The sequence below is a fragment of the Equus przewalskii genome, chromosome 2 (genome assembly GCF_037783145.1).
Source record: "Equus przewalskii isolate Varuska chromosome 2, EquPr2, whole genome shotgun sequence".
Taxonomy (NCBI): domain Eukaryota; kingdom Metazoa; phylum Chordata; class Mammalia; order Perissodactyla; family Equidae; genus Equus; species Equus przewalskii.
The window spans coordinates 30277580-30298123 of record NC_091832.1 but is presented as its reverse complement, the minus strand read 5'-3'; the positions used below and the strand labels follow the sequence as shown (position 1 = coordinate 30298123).

At 43.9% G+C, this 20544-nt stretch overlaps 1 protein-coding gene across 1 annotated transcript in view; it reads left to right on the top strand.

The window, feature by feature from the left end:
- The first annotated feature begins 3272 nt into the window (after positions 1-3272).
- The window catches only part of CLIC4 (chloride intracellular channel 4), a 64787-nt gene continuing 47515 nt past the window's right edge, over positions 3273-20544 (top strand). Inside the window, exon 1 of the mRNA XM_070610685.1 lies at positions 3273-3690. Within this exon, the coding sequence (XP_070466786.1) occupies positions 3619-3690 (72 nt within the window). The 5' untranslated portion in view covers positions 3273-3618. The remainder of the gene's footprint in view (positions 3691-20544) is intronic.

The following is a 20544-nucleotide window of genomic DNA, read 5'->3' as shown; positions in this document are numbered from 1 at the left end:
TTTCCTTAATTGTTAAATGGGGACAATGAAAACTATTCCTCTGAAACGCCAGAGGAATCAATGTGACTGGATGTGAAAACACCCAGCTAGGTGTCTGGCACGCAGTGTGGGCGCGCAGTGGTTGAGATTATGGACACATGGGTGGAAGCCGAGCAGCTGGGCCTCGCAGAGCACTTACCGCCCGCCGGGCACCACTCCAAGCACTTAACATAGATTTCCTCATCGACGATCCTATTAAATAGGGACTATTTTTAGAGCCATTTTACGGAGGAGAAATGCAGCACAGAGAGGTTAAATAAGTGATCCTGAGCTAGCAAATGAGAGAGGCCGGACTGGAACCCAGGCAGCCGGCCCCACAGCCCATGTACATAGCATTTCACCGCGCTGCCTAAATTGCAGAAAGCGGGTGCGAGACCCTCAGCCGGCAGCCCCAGAGGGTCGGGAGCCGGAGGAGGGAAGCGCGTCATCAGCGGAGGCTTTCGGAGGCGCCATCATATCCTTTGGAAATCCGGGCTTCTTGTGAAGTGGCAATCATGCGACAAACGCACACCACCTGACTTCTCAGACTGGGTGAGCAGGACCCTCCAAAGGGCATGTCAGGGGTCCAGGAAACCATGGGGGTAAACATGGCCCTTCCCTCATTCCGTAAGCTTTTACTGTGCACCATGAGTTGCGCTATGAGCTGGGAATATTAGCCATAAACAAAATCAAACAAAATGCTTGCTCTCCTGGAGTTTAAGTTCTAGTGGGGGGGGGGGGAGGGACAGACAATGTGCAAATAAATAGTAAAACATACGTCAGAGGGTGATAAGTGTTATCACTTATAATAAAGCGGAGGGTGGAATGAGACAGAGCAGCTTGCAAGGTTGACTGCGATGGTATTTGGGGTGATCTCTCTGAGAAGGTGGCGTTTGAGCAGTACAACTGAAGGAGGCAAGGGAGTGGGAGTTGCAGGAATTCTGGGGGAAGAATGTTCCACAGACGGAGAAGAGCAAGTGCAAAGGTCCCAAGGCAAGAGTGTGTTTGGCGCGTACAAGGAATACCAAGGAGGCCGCAGGGGAGAGTAGTAAGAGATGGTCAGAAGGGTGTTGGGTTGGGGGGAGAAGAACACATCTCCTCCTATCTTCAAGATTTGTGTGTGTGTTATGGAAACAAACATGAGTATAGAATGCAAAATATGCATGCATTTCAAAGCTGGAAGAGGAGACTTGAATGCAACGTGCTGATGGGGCTTCCCTTGCATAAACATCCTGATACTCTCCCTCTCTCCTCCTCCCAAGACCGGCTCCGCCCATCCTGGTGAGCCACATGGGGGTTGAAATTGGAAAAACAAGTGTGAGTGGCTGTGACCAGGTTTCCAGCACAGGCTCTGGGTCTGAGCCTTCGGATCATCACTACTCAGAGCTCTGTGGACGAGAATGCCACCCGCGTCCTCCCAGCCAAGATCTGAGTTTAGTTCGTGGGGCCTAAAGATCCCTGGTCTGCTCCTCTTTCCAACCTTGGCCATCACCACATCCTGGTGTGCTGAGGCTGGTATGGGGCCTGCAACAGACACCCCCCACAGGGAATATTTGTTGATTCAAACGGAATTTGATAAACCCTCAGGCACACCTCAGAAAACAGGACTGCCTTGAAACATTCCTTTGCCTCAGGGCCATTCTGGGGCTTTCTCTGAGGTTCCATTGGATCATTTTAGGCTTGCATCTGCTCTGAACAGGTTCACCATTTTGGTTCCTTTTTAGGTAGGGTGGAGGGGGGAGCTGGAAGGGAACTTTGGTACAGTTTGTGACTCTGTGAAAAACTAACACTGAGTTCAGTTCAGAGTCCAGCCAGGCACTTCCGTTTATTTTTGGTTCAAGTCCCCATCTAGGCAGCAGCCTCCTGGCCTTTATTTCTTTTCAACAAACAAAGTGGTCACGAAGGGAGTGGATTATGACGCCATCCTAGCCTGCAGGGGTGAAGAGGAACAGTACAAGGCCCAATTACAGCCATCAGTGACTGAGCAGGACCCTGGTAAGGCAAGGGCCAGTAATAGCGCCCCCCTCCCCAGCTTCTAAATGATGGAACTAGGCTTAGGGGTTTTGGGACCTGGCAGGTTCAGAACTCAAAGCGTGTGCTCCTAACCTCTGGGGTGCACTGCCTTTGTAACAGAGGCCCCACAAGAATATTTGAGCAACTTGCTATGTTCTGGGAGAGGCAGAAGCTGCAGGTTTTATTGTATTCTCATGCATGCTTTAAATTTGTTCAAACATTCGGATTAGTGCTATGCACTAAGGATGTGGGGACAAACCTCCAATTTTGGCCTTCTTAGGACTCACCATTCAACCTGACCTGGGAAGTGGGCAGGCGTAATGGTGTCAAGTGTTACGGAAAGTCAGTAGAGGGAACATGTATCTGTTTCCAGAGGAGGTGACATTTGCCCAGCCCTTCCACAGTGGCAAACCTGGACCAGGTGCTCACCAGGTGCCTGGCTCAGAGTATTACAGCTTCTGACCTCAGGGACTGAAAACCCAGGGCAGTTTTTCTGGTTCGATGACCACCTACATCAAAATTGTCCTGGTGCTCGTTACAATGTGAATTTCTCCCTTCCCCGAAGGACAATCAGAGAATTGGATGAAGCAGGTCCAGCTGTAGCACCCAGGTGTGATTCTGATGCGCACTCGTTCGCCAGGTGAACGGGGGAAAAATTGGTCCAGGCAGGAGGAACAGCACCGACAATGGCTTGGGAGTCCTCCGTAGCCTTCAAGCACTGGGGTTGCAGTTCAGAAACTGTTGGCTCTGGGAGGAGAGGGCTCCTGTCCATACAGTTTATCACCCGGAGCCTGGAACACAGCAGGGCCTCATAAATACTTGTTAATACGCTGGCTCCCCAAATAGAAGTGAGTAGAAAGTCAAAGGGAAAAACGAAAGATTCAGAGGAGGGAAAAAAAAAGGTGTTTCTAAGGGGATGAAAACTTTCCAAAAAGTTGTTCTGGAATAGGCAGCTCTGCCCAATAGAGGAATTGGGGAGGTGGCCGCTCCGGGAAAGGGCGATGAGTCCCGGGAGAGGGCACGAGGCGCCTTCCCGCCTCCCAGGCCGGCCGAAGGCATGAGGTCACCAGGCGCTCAGCCAGCGACAGCTGCGAGGACGCGCCCGCGCGGCGGCGGGAGGCGGTGTCAGGCTCTGGCCCCCGGGGAATTTCCCTCCCGCCCCCTCGGGAGGCGTGGCCCGGAGCCCCGCCCACCGCCCGCCGGAGCCCGAGCCTCCTGCCGCCCCGTGAAGGCCACGCCCCAGGCACGGGCACGCCCCCTGGGCCGCCCGAGCGGGCCTTCCTCCGCCCCCGCCCGAGGCCACGCCCCCTGGGCTCCGGCTGTCCTATTTGCTCGGGAGAGGCAGAGACGCCCCGCCCCCAGCGAGGCCCCGCCCCCGGGCCCCCGCCCCTGTCCCGCCCCACGGCTAGAAGCGGCGGGCGCTGCGGCCGCCTGGGAGTCGCGCGGGGCGTGGGTCGGCGCTGAGCATCCGCGGGGAGGCGAGCTCGACGCCGGGACGGTCCAGGGAGGCGCCGCGCGGCGGAACCCGCAGCCAGAGCAGCCCGCAGCAACCGCCGCCGCCGTCCGCGGAGCCCCGCCGAGCCGGCCATGGCGTTGTCGATGCCGCTGAACGGGCTGAAGGAGGAGGACAAAGAGCCCATCATCGAGCTCTTCGTCAAGGTGAGCGCTCGCCCGCCGCGCCCCGGCCCATTGTCCCGGCCCCCGCGCCTTCCCGCCCAGGGCGCGTCGAGGGAGCCGGGTGCACCGGGACCCCGGAAAGCCAGTCCCCGGGGCGGCGGGCGCGGGCGCCAGGCGGTCGTCCCCGTGCGGGTGGGAGCAGGGCGGGCGGGTCTTGTCACCGCCCCCCACCCCCCGGCGCTCAGACCCCCGAGCCCACCTCTCCCGGAGCCCCAGCCTGGGGCCCGTCGGGAGACGGCGAACTCGACTTCTTGGAACGCCTTCTAGAAGAACGGTTTAACCCCCCGCTGCTCTGAAACGGTAACTTTAATTTTCGATGCAATCTTAAGAAAAAGGTTGAGAAAAGAGCAGACATTCCTGGGCCTCCGGGAACGACGGAGATTCCCAGCTCGGGCTTTCCTGCCTTCGTGTTCTCTCACCATCTGGGTTCTGGCTTCTCGGACTCCGAGGGTTTGCATGATGCAACGTCCTGGCTGCTCCTTGGCGGGGCGGCCTCGGGACATGGTGCCTTTTTTTTTTTTTTGACAGGAAAACGGGCGAGGGACAGAATTCGAAACTTGCCTGGGCTTTAACGAGGCTCTCTTTACTTTTTATATCCTGGCTCTGCCTTATTTGCTTACAAAAGCTACCCCTATCCCCTTCTCTTTTCCTTTGATGTTTTTTATTTTAGCAAAGGAGAGAGAGTGGAAGTTATGAACATCTGGATCCAGCTGCCTCCCTCAAAACTTCTTTAAAATCCTTGAGATTCTATTCGTCACTTGCTTAAGCAAGCTCGTTCAGAACTAGGCTCTGAATTGGAAAGTTAACAGAAATCTAGAACAATTTTGTTCTGCTTCTCTTGAGTTTTTATTTTAAAGAAGGGAAGACATTGAAGGGTGTGTTTGAGAGATGGAGAAAAGAAACCATCTGCAAGTGATCGAAACATTGCCTGTTTGAGGAGTTTCTTTCAGTTATCAGTTTTGGAAGTGTTTCGGTCCAGGGAATGGAAACAGCAGACAATTACAGAACTCTCAGAATATCTTCTGAGAGTCCCAGCTACTCAGGGGGCAGATACCGTCCTTTAAGGTGCAGGCAAGGTAGGAAGGAACCTGAAGTAAGAGAAGGGAAGAGGAGTGGAAGGGAGAAGGGTGGGTCACAGATCATCTTCAAAAAATTTTATTGAGCTAGGAATAGGAAGGAATTTCCATAAATTCAAAAACACTGTATCTACTAAAAATCTAAAAAAGCATGATACTTAATGGTAAAACTTTAGAAGTAGCATTAAATGTAGAATGAGATAAGGATACTATTAGTAATGATTTCTTTTCAGCTTTATACTGGAGCTCCTAGCCTATACAACAAGACAAGAAAAGGAAATGAAGTATATAAACTAGAGAGGAAGAGCTCAATGCTTAATACCCTCTTCAGTTAGAAGGAGAGGGGTGTGGTGCATTCTTTCCCAAATTTGAGTCACTAGTGTACCCCTTCCCAGTTCTCCATATTTGTTTTGGATCGGTGTTTACTAAATACAGTTTGCTTTTTTAAAAACGTAGTTTGGGGGCCAGCCCGGTGGCACAGCGGTTAAGTTTGCATGCTCTGCTTTGGCGGCCCAGGGTTCGCCGGTTCCGATCCCGGGTGCGGACATGGCGCTGCTTGGCAAGCCATGCTGTGGTAGGCGTCCCACATAGAAAGTAGAGGAAGACGGGCAGGGATGTTAGCTGAGGGCCAGTCTTCCTCAGCAAAAAGAGGAGGATTGGCAGCACATGTTAGCTCAGGGCTAATCATCCTCACAAAAAACCAAACGTAGCTTAGCCCTAAGCAATAACACCAGTGCAGCTATCGGTTAGTTGTGGTGAAATATTTGTTATGTGCATAACTATTAAAATAAAAATGTTTGTACCACCTAAAAGCGTCCTGCTTACTACTAGTTGTAAGCCGTTCTCAGGGGGCTTGGTGGCAGAGAACCAGGGTCAAGTCACACAGTTCTTTACTCACTGGCTGGGTTACCTTGGGCAAGTTGTTTTCCCTCTCTGAGACTTATTTTCATCGTTTGTGAAATAAAAGGTGAAATGTTTTCTGCTGCCCCATGATTCGGCATAGGCAAAACTTTGTACTGAGGTCATGAGAACAGTTGTTTGAAAGGGGAAAAAAGGGTCAGGTAAATTGTGGTAAAGAATATTCTTGATTTCTTCTCAAAAACCTATGGGTGGAAAATGCAAATGGGGGAAATTACCCTTTGTAAATATAGTTATTTTGAAAGTGGTGAGGGGGCAGAGGCCGCGGTTGTCCACTGCGGTGTGTTAAACTGTTCATTTTGTGCCGGGAGGTGTCTGTTAGGAGCAGAAAACTATTCCGTACACGGAAAGCACCTGAGCGTGAAGGGGTATCGAGCCCACCTGTTTCAGGAGCTTTAGCTTTCGGAGACATAGCCCAGGACCTTCCCGACTAGTCTGTCTGGACCTGCAGCTACATTTCCTTCCTTGGGGGTATTGTTTTCCGACTCCCCATCACCTGTATAAAGCACTTCTCCATTTTTGCTTGTTTACCACCTCTCAGAGGATAGGACGCCCTCTCAATAGTAAGAGGCTCGCGGAGACAGCCATCGTCAACCGTGGGGAGGCCTTCTTCCCCCATGCCGGGGGACCTGATCCGTGTATATATTTTGATTCAGCGGCCCCAGTTGGGAACCACTGACAAGTAGGGTGAAGTTCACACCCTTTCGCAAGGGCATAAGGTCTCTTATCTGACTGCTCGCTGCCTGCGTTTCTAATCCAATTTGTCCACTTACTAATTGTGCGTCCTGAGACACATTGCTTAAACCTCTCTGTGCCTCATCTGCACGGTTGGGATATTAACAGGCCAACCTCATGGGATTAAATGAATAATATATGTAGCATGTAATAAGCTTAGAACAGTGTGTAGTACCCAGTAAACAAATAAATGCTAGTTGTGTGTCATTTTGTATGTTCATGTTTATATGCAGATCCCCCTGCTGGATAGATAATAAGGTCCTTGAGGGTGAAGTCTGTGTATTGTTTTAAGTGCCTGGAACACAAGAGAGTAGCAAATGGTTGGAATTAGATTGTTTCCTTCTTGCTGAGCATTTTGCTGTCAATAGATGTGTCTGCCATGCTTTGCAGTTGGGAATTATTTAGATCCTGATGGTCTGAGTCTTAAACCTTGGTCCTTCGTTCAGCTTTGCCTACCCTCCAGCCTCCAAAATCCCATGTAGTTTTATCTACTCACTTTTTTTTCTATTATAACCTCCCTCTGTTATTTAGTACTTCTAATCTTTTCATGTATCTACCTTATTTTCCACCAGTATTTCTTCTTGGTTTTGTTTAGAATTTGGAAACTGAGATTGCTGTATTGGGTAAAAGTAAATATTAACTGTTGAACCACAAAATGAGAGAGGTTGAGAAGAGCCTGGATTTTTGGAGTTTTCTTTTGCTAGGATAAACCCAGCTCTTATGACGCTGCTGCCTTCTCCACCCCCCCATTAGGACCTTTGGGATGAGGACGTGGTATTTCTGATCTCGGGTTTTAGGAAGCGTCTCTTGGCAGAGTTTAGTTTTATTGGCTAGAATTTAAAGTGGTTGGTGTGCCATTTTGAATTGGGATGATCACTGTTGGCAATAGCCACTGAGCTGCTGGGGATAGGGGTGGTGGTTGTGAAAAATTAATCTGGTGCGGGGTGGCTCAGCACATAAGCATAACTGTTTCTTTTGAGATACTTGGCAGGGTTTCTCATGTGCCCTGGAGCCAGACTGCTTGGCTTGGATTTGTCTTCTAATAGTGTGTCAGGCAAGTTTCTTAAGTTCTCAGTACCTTGGTTTCCTGACCTCTAATATCAGGATAATAATAATAGCAATTTTATAGGGCTGCTGAGGGGATTAACTGGTAATCTCTGGGTATTAATTAGGGTAGCCTAAGCTGCCATGATAAATAATATGCCCCAAACAATGGTTCACATAAGCTGGAAGTTTATTTCCTTCCTCCACTAGCAGTCCATGGCGGCTGTTCTGGATGTCGAGGTGGCTTTCCTCCTGAGAGTCATTAATGGACCAAGGCTCTTTCCAGCTTGTTTTTCCACCAACCCCTAGAGCTTTGTCCTCCTCTGAGTAGTCAGAGCTGGTGGCTGAGAAGTCCTGGTTGCAGCCAGTGGGAGGTGGAGAATATGGAGGAGGCGCTTCTCTCTTAAGGGCCCCAGCCTGGAAGTCCTACCTGTCTTCCTTTCATATGCCACTTGGGGGAACTTAATCACGTGGCTTCCTCTAACTGCAAGGAATGCTGGGAGATGTGATCTGGCTATGTACTGCTCTATGCAAAGCATTAGGAACAGTGCTTGGCACACAGCCAACGCCTGTTTTTGTTGTTGATGATGCTGTATTATTCTTAAATGTGGGCTTCATTAATAGGATTCAAGGGGCTCTGTAAATTCTTGAAATTACTTAAATATTCTATGTGAGTCCTTTTTTTCTGGGAATTCCTAACTGAAGGGTTAAGAACCATTGTTCTAAAAGAGTAAAGGGTGGCTTCTGATTGTAAAGCATAATTCTTATTAGCAAGGTGTAGAAGAAAGGTTTGGGCTAGATGGTCGTTAAAGTCACTTGCATCTGATTATCTGTGACTTAAAGCGTTTCCTGGCTTGATCTAAGTGCCTAATACTGAGTTAGGTGCTGTGGGAGATAGAAGAAATATTAATAAACGTTTTCTGCCTTTACGTTTATAAGTTTTATTGGAAAGAAAACAATCCAAGGTGGTACATGCTTAAGGAGTCAAGTGTGGTTTACATCAAATTGGGCTAGAAGATATGGGGAAAGTTGGAAGTAGGCTTACACTCGACCCTGAAGAAGTGGAAGGAACAGGTGGATTGGGAATAGCCAAGACAGGGAATGTTAGTTTTGACATCATTTGTCAGCTCCTTATGCAGGAAACAATAGATAGATGGAGACTTTTGAAAGAAGAAGGAACTAGGAATGATTCCATTCCATAGTGCCAGGGAGACAAATTCTTTAAAAGTTGAGGATGAAACTTTTGAAACCTAATATAGGTTTTTGCTAATACTATATACAATTTTCCTAGCCTTGTTGGTTCTCCCAACACTTTCCTATTTTTTGGATTGCTGTCTATTCAACAACAAATGCCCAGTGGCATTTGGCAAGGTGCAAATGGAGCCTGCCATCCTTAGTGGCAAACTCAGCTGTTTTGCCAGTATAAAGAGGGAGTTCCTTATGTTTTGTTTCAAGGGCAGGCTTTAAGCTCTTTTTCTTTTTTTAAAGATTGGCACCTGAGCTAACACATCTGTTGCCACTCTTTTTTTTTCTTCTTCTTCTTCTCCCCAGAGTCCCGCAGTACATAGTTGTATATTCTAGTTGTGGGTCCTTCTAGTTGTGCTGTGTGGGATGCCGCCTCAGCATGGCCTGACCAGTGGTGCCATGTCCATGCCCAGGATTGGAACCAGAGAAACCCTGGGCCGCCAAAGCGGAGCACGAGAACTTAACCACTCGGCCATGGGGCTGGCCCCCCTCAACCTCTTTTTAAAAGACCAGAAAACAAAAAACCCCACAGACAAATGAAATAAGTTTCTATAGGAAATGATGCTGAGAACTTCATTTTAATAATTGAACAAAAGCTAACTCAACATCAAGCTGATGTTACCTTGGATGTAAGGGCTTTGCCATTCGTTTGAGATTTCCAGAGGGGAAAATTCAGGAGATAGAAATGAATGTAAAAATGTGAAGTTCCTGGGAACTCGGTTCTTGCTGTGTTTTGTCTGAGCTGTTGCTGAAGACCTAACAATGCTATTCTCGGCAAAGACCAAGGTGATCATTTTGGTTAAATGTAAAATTCTGAGAGGAAAGGACCTCAAATGGGGAAGAAACAGGAGAGTTCTGAGCGAAGGCAACTGAATGCTTGAGAAGCCAACAGCCTGTGAACAATGATAGGAAAGAGGCAGTGCGGAGGACCTGGCTGTCTCACAGTGTGGAAGGATGCTTACAGAGGTGCCTAGAAGCCAGTCACAGGAGGATGAGCAAGACTTTCCCACGTCCTGCTTCCTTAGTGCTGTGGAGCTTCCGTGTTCTGGTGTCTCCTCGGTAGGGAATTAGTGAGTCCATAAAAGGGAAATGTGTCAGGCAGGATGGGAAGGTGATTAAGGCCTGGATTAAGATTTTGATCCACTAAGGGAGTAAGTTAGGATGGGTTTGCCCGTTGGAGAGTCTCTTGTATGGAAAGGGAGTTTCTAAAGGAAAAGTAACATTTAGGTCATGACTACCCACCATCCAAGTATGATTTAACAGACATCTAAGTTTAGTTCAGGGCATCGGTTTGTGAATTCTCTTGGAACTTTTGCTCCTGTTGTCTTTTTTGAGACTTGGCTCTTATCCCGCAACGCTCAGTACCAAGTACTGGTACAGGGAATAGCAATTAGCCTTATTTGGTTTCTATTTTCCTTTATTTAAAATATAAAACCAGGAGACTCTATTATTCTAAATTTATGAAACTAACTTAATGTAGATAAATAAGACTTTATTTCAAAGTTATGCCAACGATGGACAAGGAGTGTCTTAAATTTTAGCATTAATATGTTGAAGAAGCAACACTATTTGAACCGGGGCCAGGTATCGACTGTGGAGTTCATCATGCATATATTTGTTTCATAGGTTTTTTTTTTTTCTTTCTTGAAGCTGAAATCCAGTGTGGCTCTAAGCAAGCAGTATAGCAGGTTTCTTTGCTTATAAAATTATTACTTCCAACTTTACATGTGAAATAATTCATTCTTATGAAAAGGATTTAGTTTTTGTTATAATAGTTGTAAAAATGTCAATCATCTGTAATAATTTAAGTATTGAATTGTACCAGCGCGCAGCATAGCTATTTATTTGTATGTGTGAGAGAAGAAAAGAAGAGAACTGAACAAACGTTGGAAAATACGAAACTGAACAACTAGATGAAAGCTGAAGTAATTAAGAGCTTTTAAGGATATGTGAGTTGCAGGCACGTCTTCTCGAATAGCCGGCGCCTTTATTTTGGAGGTGGAGAGAAGGTGGTGGTTACTAGAGTGAAAGTTCATTAGAAGCTAAAGACAACCAGATTAGGCTGTGTGCTACTTAGCAAAATGGCAGCGTGGCAGCCTTGAGACCAGACTACGTAGACTAATTGAGAAAAAAGGTGATTAGACTTAAGAAATGACATTTTGGCCTTGAACATACGTGTGCCCAAGACTGAACTGAAAATTCTCCAGAGACGTAAACTTATGAAGAGTGTGAAGTTTTATATTACTTGATGTTCTGGGTTACAGCATATTTTAGTTAATACAGGAGTCTAAATTTTGATTTAAAAATGTTTAGGATAGTGGATTCTTCATCAAATCATGTAAAAACTATAGCTAGTCATCAATAACATAGACTTTATTTACACTTTGTAGTTGTCAGCAGGACCCCGATTGCAAATATACTTTCAAAAAAAATGACTTAGCATAAGTATTGTCTAACCTTAGTCTGTTTTAGTTTAAATATTGGCCCTAAGTTTGAAAAGGAATGTCATTTCCTTTCTGCTTCCTAGTATATTCATTTGTATGTATTATACTCTTTTAAAAATATGTCCTTTTCCAATTATAAAAGCTGTATGTGTTTACTGTAGACAACTTAGAAAACACAGAAAAGCACAAATGAAATCAAAATTACTCACAACCCGTCCTTCTAGAAATGGCTGCTGTTGGTATTTTGTTATATGTTCTAGTCTTTTTCATAAACTTGCATGAATTATTGATGAGAGTGTATGTATAATGTTGTAGTGTTCTTCATGACAGCAGAACACTTGAATGAATGGAAAATGAAGCCCAGTTGAATGTGTAACATGTAGTAAGTGAGTTGGTTTAAAGAAAATTTACTGTATTTAGATTTTATCAAAGAAACTCAGATTGTATCTGGATTTATCTTACTAATGGCACTAAAAGAGCATTTACCCTGTTTGATCTTTCTGGAAGAAAGCAAGCTTTTATGTTGTGAAATCTGCTAACACCTTGAATTGCTCAAAGTATGGATATTGACTAAATGATTTGAAGGAAGCCCCTTGCTTTGTGCTCTTTTGGAGAAACTGTTTCTGAAAATCCAAATTATTTTTTAGCATTGATTTTCCCATTCCCTATCTGTGCGATAGGTAAGGTATGCCCATTTTATAGTTGGACGATATATAAGATGCAATCTTTGCCTAGGCGCACTCGAGCACAGTACAGGGATCATAACAGAAGCAAACGCTCTTTGAATAGTTTCCATGCACGAAGTGCTGGGGAGGTAAAGGAGTAAGAACAGGTGCCTTGTCTTCAAGGAGCTCACGGTACAGCCTAACAGACTGTCAGACGGTCGGTAAATGAGTCATGGTGTGTGCTGGCTTTTTCTTATATAATACAATGACTTTTTGTTTCATGTGCTTTTTAACATTCAGTTGAATTAAGACCTTAAGAAATGGTTTATGTAGCAACGTAAATGAGATTATTGACTCGGAGATGAGTGAGGTGTTAGGTTGTGTGCTAACGGATGAAGGGTGGGGAGTATCACTGAATCTGCGAAGTGTGCTGTAGCGTCAGTTGTGTAAAGAAACTTTTTTCCCTCGGCGATTAGTTGTGTGGTATATTCTGTAGTTTTAATCTACCTAAAATAAAACCAATACTTTTTGTCTCAAACCGTAAATGGATCCGACTGTCTCTAGTTTATTAAGTTGGACGCAAACTCCTTGATCTGGGTTTTGGAGTCTCAGGTCGTGATCCCAATTTGAGTCCCCGTCTTATCCCTCCCTCCAGCTGCAGATTGACGTCCTGTTCTAGCTAGATTGGTCCTGAACCTCCCGCACTTCTCTGCCTTCCTGAAGGATTTTTGCTGGTGTTTCCTTCATTTGAAATATCTTTGGCTTCTCCAGCCTCTCTCCCCCACCTCCGACTTCTGCCTGCTGGAGCAGTGTTTGTTCTTCTCTCATGGAATCATTTAACAATATCGAGGCACTGTCTAGTGGCTTGGCTGCGTCAGTGAACGTTATGGTGTTCGTATGCAGTTGGGGGAGGCAAACAATAAATGTATGTCTACTAGTGAAAAGTGCTGTGAAGAAAAATGAAGTAGGGTAAGGAGTATGGAGAGTGATAGGGGATGCTGCCTCTGTTTAACAGGACGTGCTGGTGGCCTTGTGGAGGGTGGCCTGTAGGGAGGCAAGAGCAGAAGCAGGGAGACTAATTAGGAGGCTGTTTGGTAATCCAGGCGAGAGATGATGTTGGCTTGGACATGAGAACTAGTCTGATTCTGGATGTATTTCTAAGATGGAGATGGCAGGATTTCCTGCTGAGTGGATGTGGAATGTGAGAGAAAGAGGAGTCAAAGATGATTCCGAGCGTTTTGTTCTAAACAACTGGAATGATGGAGTTGCCGTTAACTGAGATGGGGGAGGCTGTGGGAGGAGCTAGTTCTGGTGGGGAGGAGATCAGAAGTTTAGTTTTGACATGTTAATTTGAATATGTTAAGACCTCCTGGAACCTATGTCTAGTGGGAGAGGTTTATGTTAAAGAAATACACAAATAAAGACAGTAAGTGATAACATTAAGGACAAGAACAAGGTGCCTTGAGAAAGAGTGGCTGGAAACCCAATTTAGATGGAAGCTCAGTGGGGGCTTCTCTGAGAAATGACTTGTAGGATGAATAATAATTAGGAGAAGAATGAGGGGAAGAGCATTCCAAGCTAGAGGACTGGGCGTATCTAAAGGCTGGAAATAGTCAACAAATCGAGAGTGTGACTGGAATAGAGAGAGCAAAAGTGAGATGTAGGTGAGAACAGATAGGCTCCATCATGGAGGTCCTTGTATGTCATGTGAATTTTATCCTTAGTGAGAAGAGCAGTTCTCAAAGGGCTTGAAGCAAGGATGTGTCAGGATTCGATTTGCATTTTAAGATGAGTAGTTTGGCCGCTCTGTGGAAAATGAATTGAAGAGAGGCAAGAGTGGAAACAAGGAAAACTATTTGAAGGCCATTGCAGTCAAGGAACATGATGGTGGCTTGGATTAGGGTGGTGATGGAGAGAAGAGAATGGATTTGAATTAAGTTTTGGAAGTGGAGTCAATAGAAGATATTGAAGGAGGAGTTGCATGAGAAAGAGAAGTGTAAGAAGTGACTTGAATGTCTAATTAGAATCACTGGTTGATAGAGATGCCCTTTACTGAGATGGAGGAGAGGCAGACGCTGTTCAGTTTTGACTTGAGTTTGAGATGACTGAGATGGCAAGTGGAGATGTCTACTAGAAAGTTGGATATTCACATCTGATGCTCAGAAAGAAGTCCAGCAGGACAGAAAATCTGGGACTTGATCTGTCTATTTATGTAGTATTTAAACTGTGTGAGATCATTCTGTGGATGAGTGAAGAGTAAAGAAGATGCCCAGGGCCATGTTCTGAGGAATTCTCATCACATAGTGGGTACGTAACACAGAAGATGGTGGAAAAGGAGAACAAGGGGGAGTTGCAATAGAGCTTTAATGAGAAGAGGAAAACCATGAGAGCTAGGTACCAAAGAAGCTAGGAGAGGGATTTTTATTTATTTTTTTTGCTGGGAAAGATTTGCCCTGAGCTAACATCTGTTGCCAATATTCCTCTTTTTTTTTTTTCTTTTTCTCCCCAAAGCCCCAGTACATAGTGTATATTTTAGTTATGAGTCCTAGTTTTTCTATGTGAGCCACCGCCACAGCATGGCTACTGACAGATGAGTGATGTGGTTCTGTCCCTGGGAACTGAACCCTGGCTGCTAAACTGTAACTGCTAGGCCACCAGGGCTGGCTCTCGGGGAGGTTTTTAAGGAAGGAGTCACCAGTTGTGTCAAGTAAGATAAGGATCTATTTGGTTTATCAGCCTGGGAGTCGTTGGTAACCTTCCTAGTAGCGGCTTTGGTGGGGTGGTGATGGGGAAGCCATAACCGAGTGGGTGGAAGAGTGAATAGGAAGTCGGAGAGTGGAGTCAGTGTGCAGAGCCAGCTCGATGGCTGTGCAGAAGAGACGGGTTGGTAGCTGGAAAGGGGTGCATGTTAAGGGAAGGCGTTTTTAAGAAGTATGAGCCTTCAGAGCTATAATGTAGGAAGGAGCACTACACCATCATCTTAGAAGGGAAAATATTTCCCCTGAGACTCATAATTCACTGACTGGCAGGCCTTTTTCACTGCTAGGAAGATTTGGTTTGTCTATCTGTAGAATGCCTGGTGGCGTAATGGTTAAGTTTGCTTCAGATCCCCAGGGGCGGACCTATGCACTGCTCATCAAGCCGTGCTGTGGCGACATCCCACACGCAAAATACAGCAAGATCAGCACAGATGTTAGCTCAGCAACAATCTTCCTCACCGAAAAAAAAAAAAACCAGAAAAGAAAAAAGAATGGATGCTTACTCCCACTAACTTACTTTTCTGTTTCATTTCCCAAATGCATAAGAGAAGAAAATATAAAGAAGAATATTTCATATTTAATTGAACTAATGTAAACATTTATGGGGCATTTTCTTTCTTTTTTTTTTTTTTGGTACCTGAGCTAACTATTGTTGCCAATCTTTTTTTTTTCTTTTCCTGCTTTTTCTCCCCAAATCCCCTCAGTACCTAGTTGTATGTTTTAGTTGTGGGTCATTCTAGTTGTGGCATTTGGGATGCTGCCTCAGCATGGCCTGATGAGCAGTGCCATGTCTGCTCCCAGGATCTGAACCGGCAAAACCCTGGGCCACCGAAGTAGAACGTGCGATCTTAACCACTCAGGCACGGGGCCGGCTTATGGGGCATTTTCTCTGTGCCAGGCACTGTGTTAATGGCATTAGTTGTGTGAACTCATTTCTTCTTCAATAAAAGTTCGGTGAAGGAATATACAGGAGTTTTTTTTTTCCTTGCACAGGGTTGATTCCACTGGAAGCTGGTGTGAAAAGAAGAAATAAAAGATCATATGATTGGGGAAAAGCAAATGCCTGTTAAATTCATGTCAATCTTTGTATAAGAAACCGGAGAAATAGGCTGAGAGGATGATGCAAATCTTTGGGCTCAGTTCATATTTGCTGTTTTGATTTAGTGCCTCAGAATGACCCTTATGTTAGATAGAAATGAACAGATTTACTTTCTCTTCCTTGCTAAATCAGGAAGATTGGAGGGACGGTCTATGACTGTTCTGGCCCTGAGGCTGTGGTTTGACAGCCGCTGAGATGAAGAGTTGCAGTCGTTATCCTCATGTCTCTGCAGGGCCCCCTGTGCTGGATTCTGGTGTTGTCTTGGTATTGCTTATAAAAGTTCTCTCTTGTAATATTTGAGATCAGAGATCCCAAAGTCAGAGCCAGAGGATGATTGTTGACTTGAAATATCATTCGTATTCCCTGTGTGGGCACTGAAATAGTCTATTTCAGAGTTGAAGATTGTTGGAATTAATATTTCAAGTAGGCAATTAAGTTATCATTTGGAAGACTGGATCTTTGTGTTACGTGGTTGTGGCAGTGTGGTTGAGAGTGTGAACTCTGAAGCCGTGTATACTGTGTTTCAGTTTTCAGTCCTGGTTCTACCTTTTACCAGCTGCCTTAGTGTCCCCAGTGGGGTAATAGTATCTACATCTTGGGCTTTTGTAAACAGTAAAAGAGTTACTGTAAGAAAAAAAGCACTTCGACAGGTAGACACGTCAGACACTAGTAGGCTGGGTTTGCTTATTATTCTTCCGTAGGTCTTCGGGAATGCCGAGTTAAGATTGCATTGACCCATGGTTAGTTTATATATTCAGTAAATGTTGTTTCAGTCTCCAAGATGTTCCTTAGAGGAGCATGTGCCAGGCTGCCACTACAAATAGGCGGAGGACTTCCCATTCTTTATCAGAAGATCAGGTTTAGTACAAAAAAGTCTAAGATTAGACTGGAATTTATTCCTGAATTAACTTCAGTGAACCATGATCCTGTTGACGCTTATTAGGTAACTGAAGGACAGTGAGACTGGACTCTGCCGTCTGAGACCACCTGCCTCAGCGGCTTTTTCTGGACTCGCAGCCAAAGCCGAGAGTCCATTATTAGTAAGAGTGGTTTTCTATTCTTTGTGTCTTTTTTTTTTCTTAGAGCACAAAAGAAGTAAAGAGGAATAATCTAGATGTAGGATCTCGTGGTTCTACAGAAGTACTTTTGACTTAGGGATTTTGGCTTATGCATATTTCGCTTAGCACCCTGGGTGACTGCATTTCACTATTCTTTGATTTTTACGCTATCACTTAGAAAGTTGAACTGGTCGTATATTAGCTGGCATTTATCTAATGCTTTCTTTCGGGGAAATGCAGACATGTTTAGGAGAGATTAAGTTCTTTCTATTTAATTGGTAGTAGAAGAAATGGAGCTACTGTAGGTTTATAGGTGTTATGCTTAGTAATTGTTAAGGAGTAAGCGGTGGAAAGAGTTGAAGTCTCCTAATTCCTAATTTATTTCTAGAGCCTAAGATTGTTGTTTTTTTAAAAAAAGTTTTCACCTTATCCCGTAATGGGATGATGGCAGAACTTTAGCTTGGCTGTAATTGATAGACGATGTAAGGATCATAAAGTGACTTTAAGATCCTTCATTTTGTAATAATGTTATAAGCTTCTTGAGACTCAATTTTTTCCTATGTAAGCTAGAGTACGCTGGTGCATCAAAATGAACAGTAGGTGCTTGTTTTCCTGTTCAAGTTAGAACAGTAGTCATGAGATAGATGGCGTGCAGTACTTACTGTGGTCGAGGCGCGGTGCGCCAAGCCCTCTGCATACGTTATCTCGTGTAATCCTCGTATAAACTCTGAAATCGGTCTCGTCAATACTGTTTTACATGTGAGGTTTAGAGAGGCTGTTGCGTGTGTGTGGTCGCAGGACCAGTCAGTGGAAGAACTCAGATTTGTACCGAGGTCTCTGCCTGACTCTTAACCGCTAAGAGCTTTTTTCTTTGTTTATATTCTTTTCCTCTATTTGAAACTTGAATTTTTACCTACCAGAGTTTCGTTTTCACTATTTGTTGTTTTCAGTCACCCTGAAAAACAAAAAAAAAATTCTGAGCGTCTTTAAGGATAATTCTAGAACGTACTAACGACCAGTGAGCCCAGATGGTTCGTTGTCTGAGGTGGTTGCTTTCAGTTCTCTTGGTTAAATTTGAAAGGAAACTGTAAAATTTCCATTACCTCACCTCTGTGCATTTTGGGGGCCTGGTTAATTAGTATTTTGTAAAATACTTGAAAGGATTTATTTGTAAACTTGTTAAGGAACTTGACTGGAACATCACATATTTGATTTTAGGATTGTTTTCCAGTTAAGAAGCGTCAGAGCAGCCCAAGTTTAACAAAAATCACACACTGAATTGTTAATATTTTTCTCTGTGTTCTTTTTTCCTTTTTTTTTTTTTTTTTTAACTTCTCCCTTCAGAGGAGCCTACACTAATCTTTGCATTGTTGATAGAAAAAAAGCAAGGAAGTTTCTTTTTGTGGAGAGAGGAAATGGCTGTTAGTTCAGGACTTTATCCATATTAGGTAGAAACTAAATATAGACGTGTGATCCAGGAGTGAAGTCACATATAAACTTTCTTAGCAGAGCTGAGGGATCAGCCAGTGCTTTTCGATCTGGGTTTTTTTTTGTTTCATTTTGTTTTTTTAAAAATTTTTTTAATTTTTGGCTCACTTAAAAGGTTACCAAACTGATTAGTCCTATGATCTGCCTTCCTTTGTCCCTTAAAAAAAACAAACACCAGCAAACCATTAACAAGAAATCTTTCTTTAAAACAAGCAGAAGTAAAAATGACTCTGCTTTATGTATAAAGAATAGTTGCGTTTGCGTCTCTTTGAGGGAAGGTTGTAAATATGTTAGTTTCTTCAGGTTCTTGACCCTGTTGTTATTTTCCTATCACCGATTTTTTTTTTAAGTTGGTTTTATCCGTAAGTCTTTTTTTCTCACGTTTTTACTGTGAGGCTAGACTCGTGTTGGTCTTGTGTAAGAAACATCTGTTTTTATTTCGTATTTTCTTGGTTTATTTGTTTTTTAACTATTAAATCAGGTCTCAGTGTGGCCAAGTGGTAAGAGGATTCTTCTGATTGGGTGCTTATAGATGTTGTAGTGGAACAGACTGGAGGAGTAAATCTCCTGTTTCTGGCCAAAGCACATGTTGTTCTCGAATAAGGACTTTTAAAAGCTCCCCAAAAGCCTTCTTACTGACAATAACTGTTTTCAGCTTTTGTGCTCCTTTTCTGAGCCCTTTGCAAGCCTGCCAGGACATTCAGGCACTTTTGAATGTGCTGTGCTTCTGAAGAGAATAATACACCTTTATGGCATATCTTCTTAGAAATATTTTGGAATACAACTAACTCTGTAAAAAGTTTAGCTTAACATGTCGTTTCAAGGGTTTCAGTTCATGAAACCAAATGCCCTCGCAGGTTGAGTGCAGACGTCTTCTGCATCCGTCTCTGACCTCGTTGCTGCTCCCTCACAGAGGTCACCCTCCCACTGGAGCATTTGGTTCATTTGCATATTCTGCCGCTCATTGGAATCACTTTCCATCATACCTTTGTTCCAGGCTGCGGTGTGAATTCCAGATCAGGCATCAGGGACTGTTTTCTTCATCTTTTATATCTCCCACCTAACACAAATCCTGTTTTATAGAAGACAGCTCATTAAATCAGTAAATATGGTGTTGTATTCTATATTACCTCATAGTAAAATGCCGAAGATAAAAATAGTAATTCAATTACGGAACTTGAGACATGTAATTTGGGTTTTATGACTAGCTGCTCACTAGATAGATAGCCATTGATCTCAACTTAATAACAGATGGTTTTAGAAGTCTAGAATCTTCAAATTCTGTAACTGGAAGACCAGGTTTGAGTTGTTCTCATTTGTAAAGTGGGTGTTTCTCAGGAGGGGCGTCCAGTCTAGTTCAGATTTATTTTCTGTACCAAAGTAGTCTTTGTGTTGGGTGTTGAGGCACAGACAGAAAGCTGAGACCTGAGATTTCAAAATCAGATCCAGATAACTAAATTCTCATAATTAGAAGCAGTTTATTAGAAAACAAATATAAATGGAGCCAATAAAAATTCTCAGTGTTGATGGAGGCAGTTTGCCACAGAAATGAAAAATATTTCAAGTGAATTCTTTGACCAGAAAGAATATATTGTGTTTCCTGAAAAATAAAGGGAAGATTTTGTTTGTTGTGTCTAAAATAAAACAGATACAGAACTATTCTAAGTTAGAATTTTCCTTTATCATATTTAAGGCATCTGTGCCTTGAAATGGTAAGTAAAAAATTTCAACAATAAACATGCTCTCTTGTTCTATTTAGATATTTGAAATTTGTTTTAGGTGAGCCAAGAAGATAGACAAGAATTCTTGGGGCCGGCCCTGTGGCCGAGTGGGTAAGTTTGCACGCTCTGCTTCGGCGGCGCAGGGTTTCGCTGGTTCGAATCCTGGGTGCAGGCATGGCTCCACTCATCAAGCCATGCTGAGGCGGCGTCCCACATGCCACAATTAGAAGGACCCACAACTAAAAATAGACAACTATGTACCAGGAGGCTTTGGGGAGAAAAAAGAAAAATAAAATCTTAAAAAAAAAAAAAAAAGTAGTCAAGAATTCTGAATGTTAACTTTCCACAGATGCAATCCATTGTTGAGTATATAGTTTTAAAATAAACTTATTTTGTAATATACTTTAATGAAAATTTTAAACATCGATAATCCAAAATGAAACACCAGAGACAGATTCACTCATTCATATGTTTATGGAGTGCTGATATTTTATATTAAAATATTCTGTAGTATTTTTGATTGCAGTTTTTCATTGATCATTGTCATCATTAAGCCACTTTTCTTAGTCATTTAGAGGTCCAAA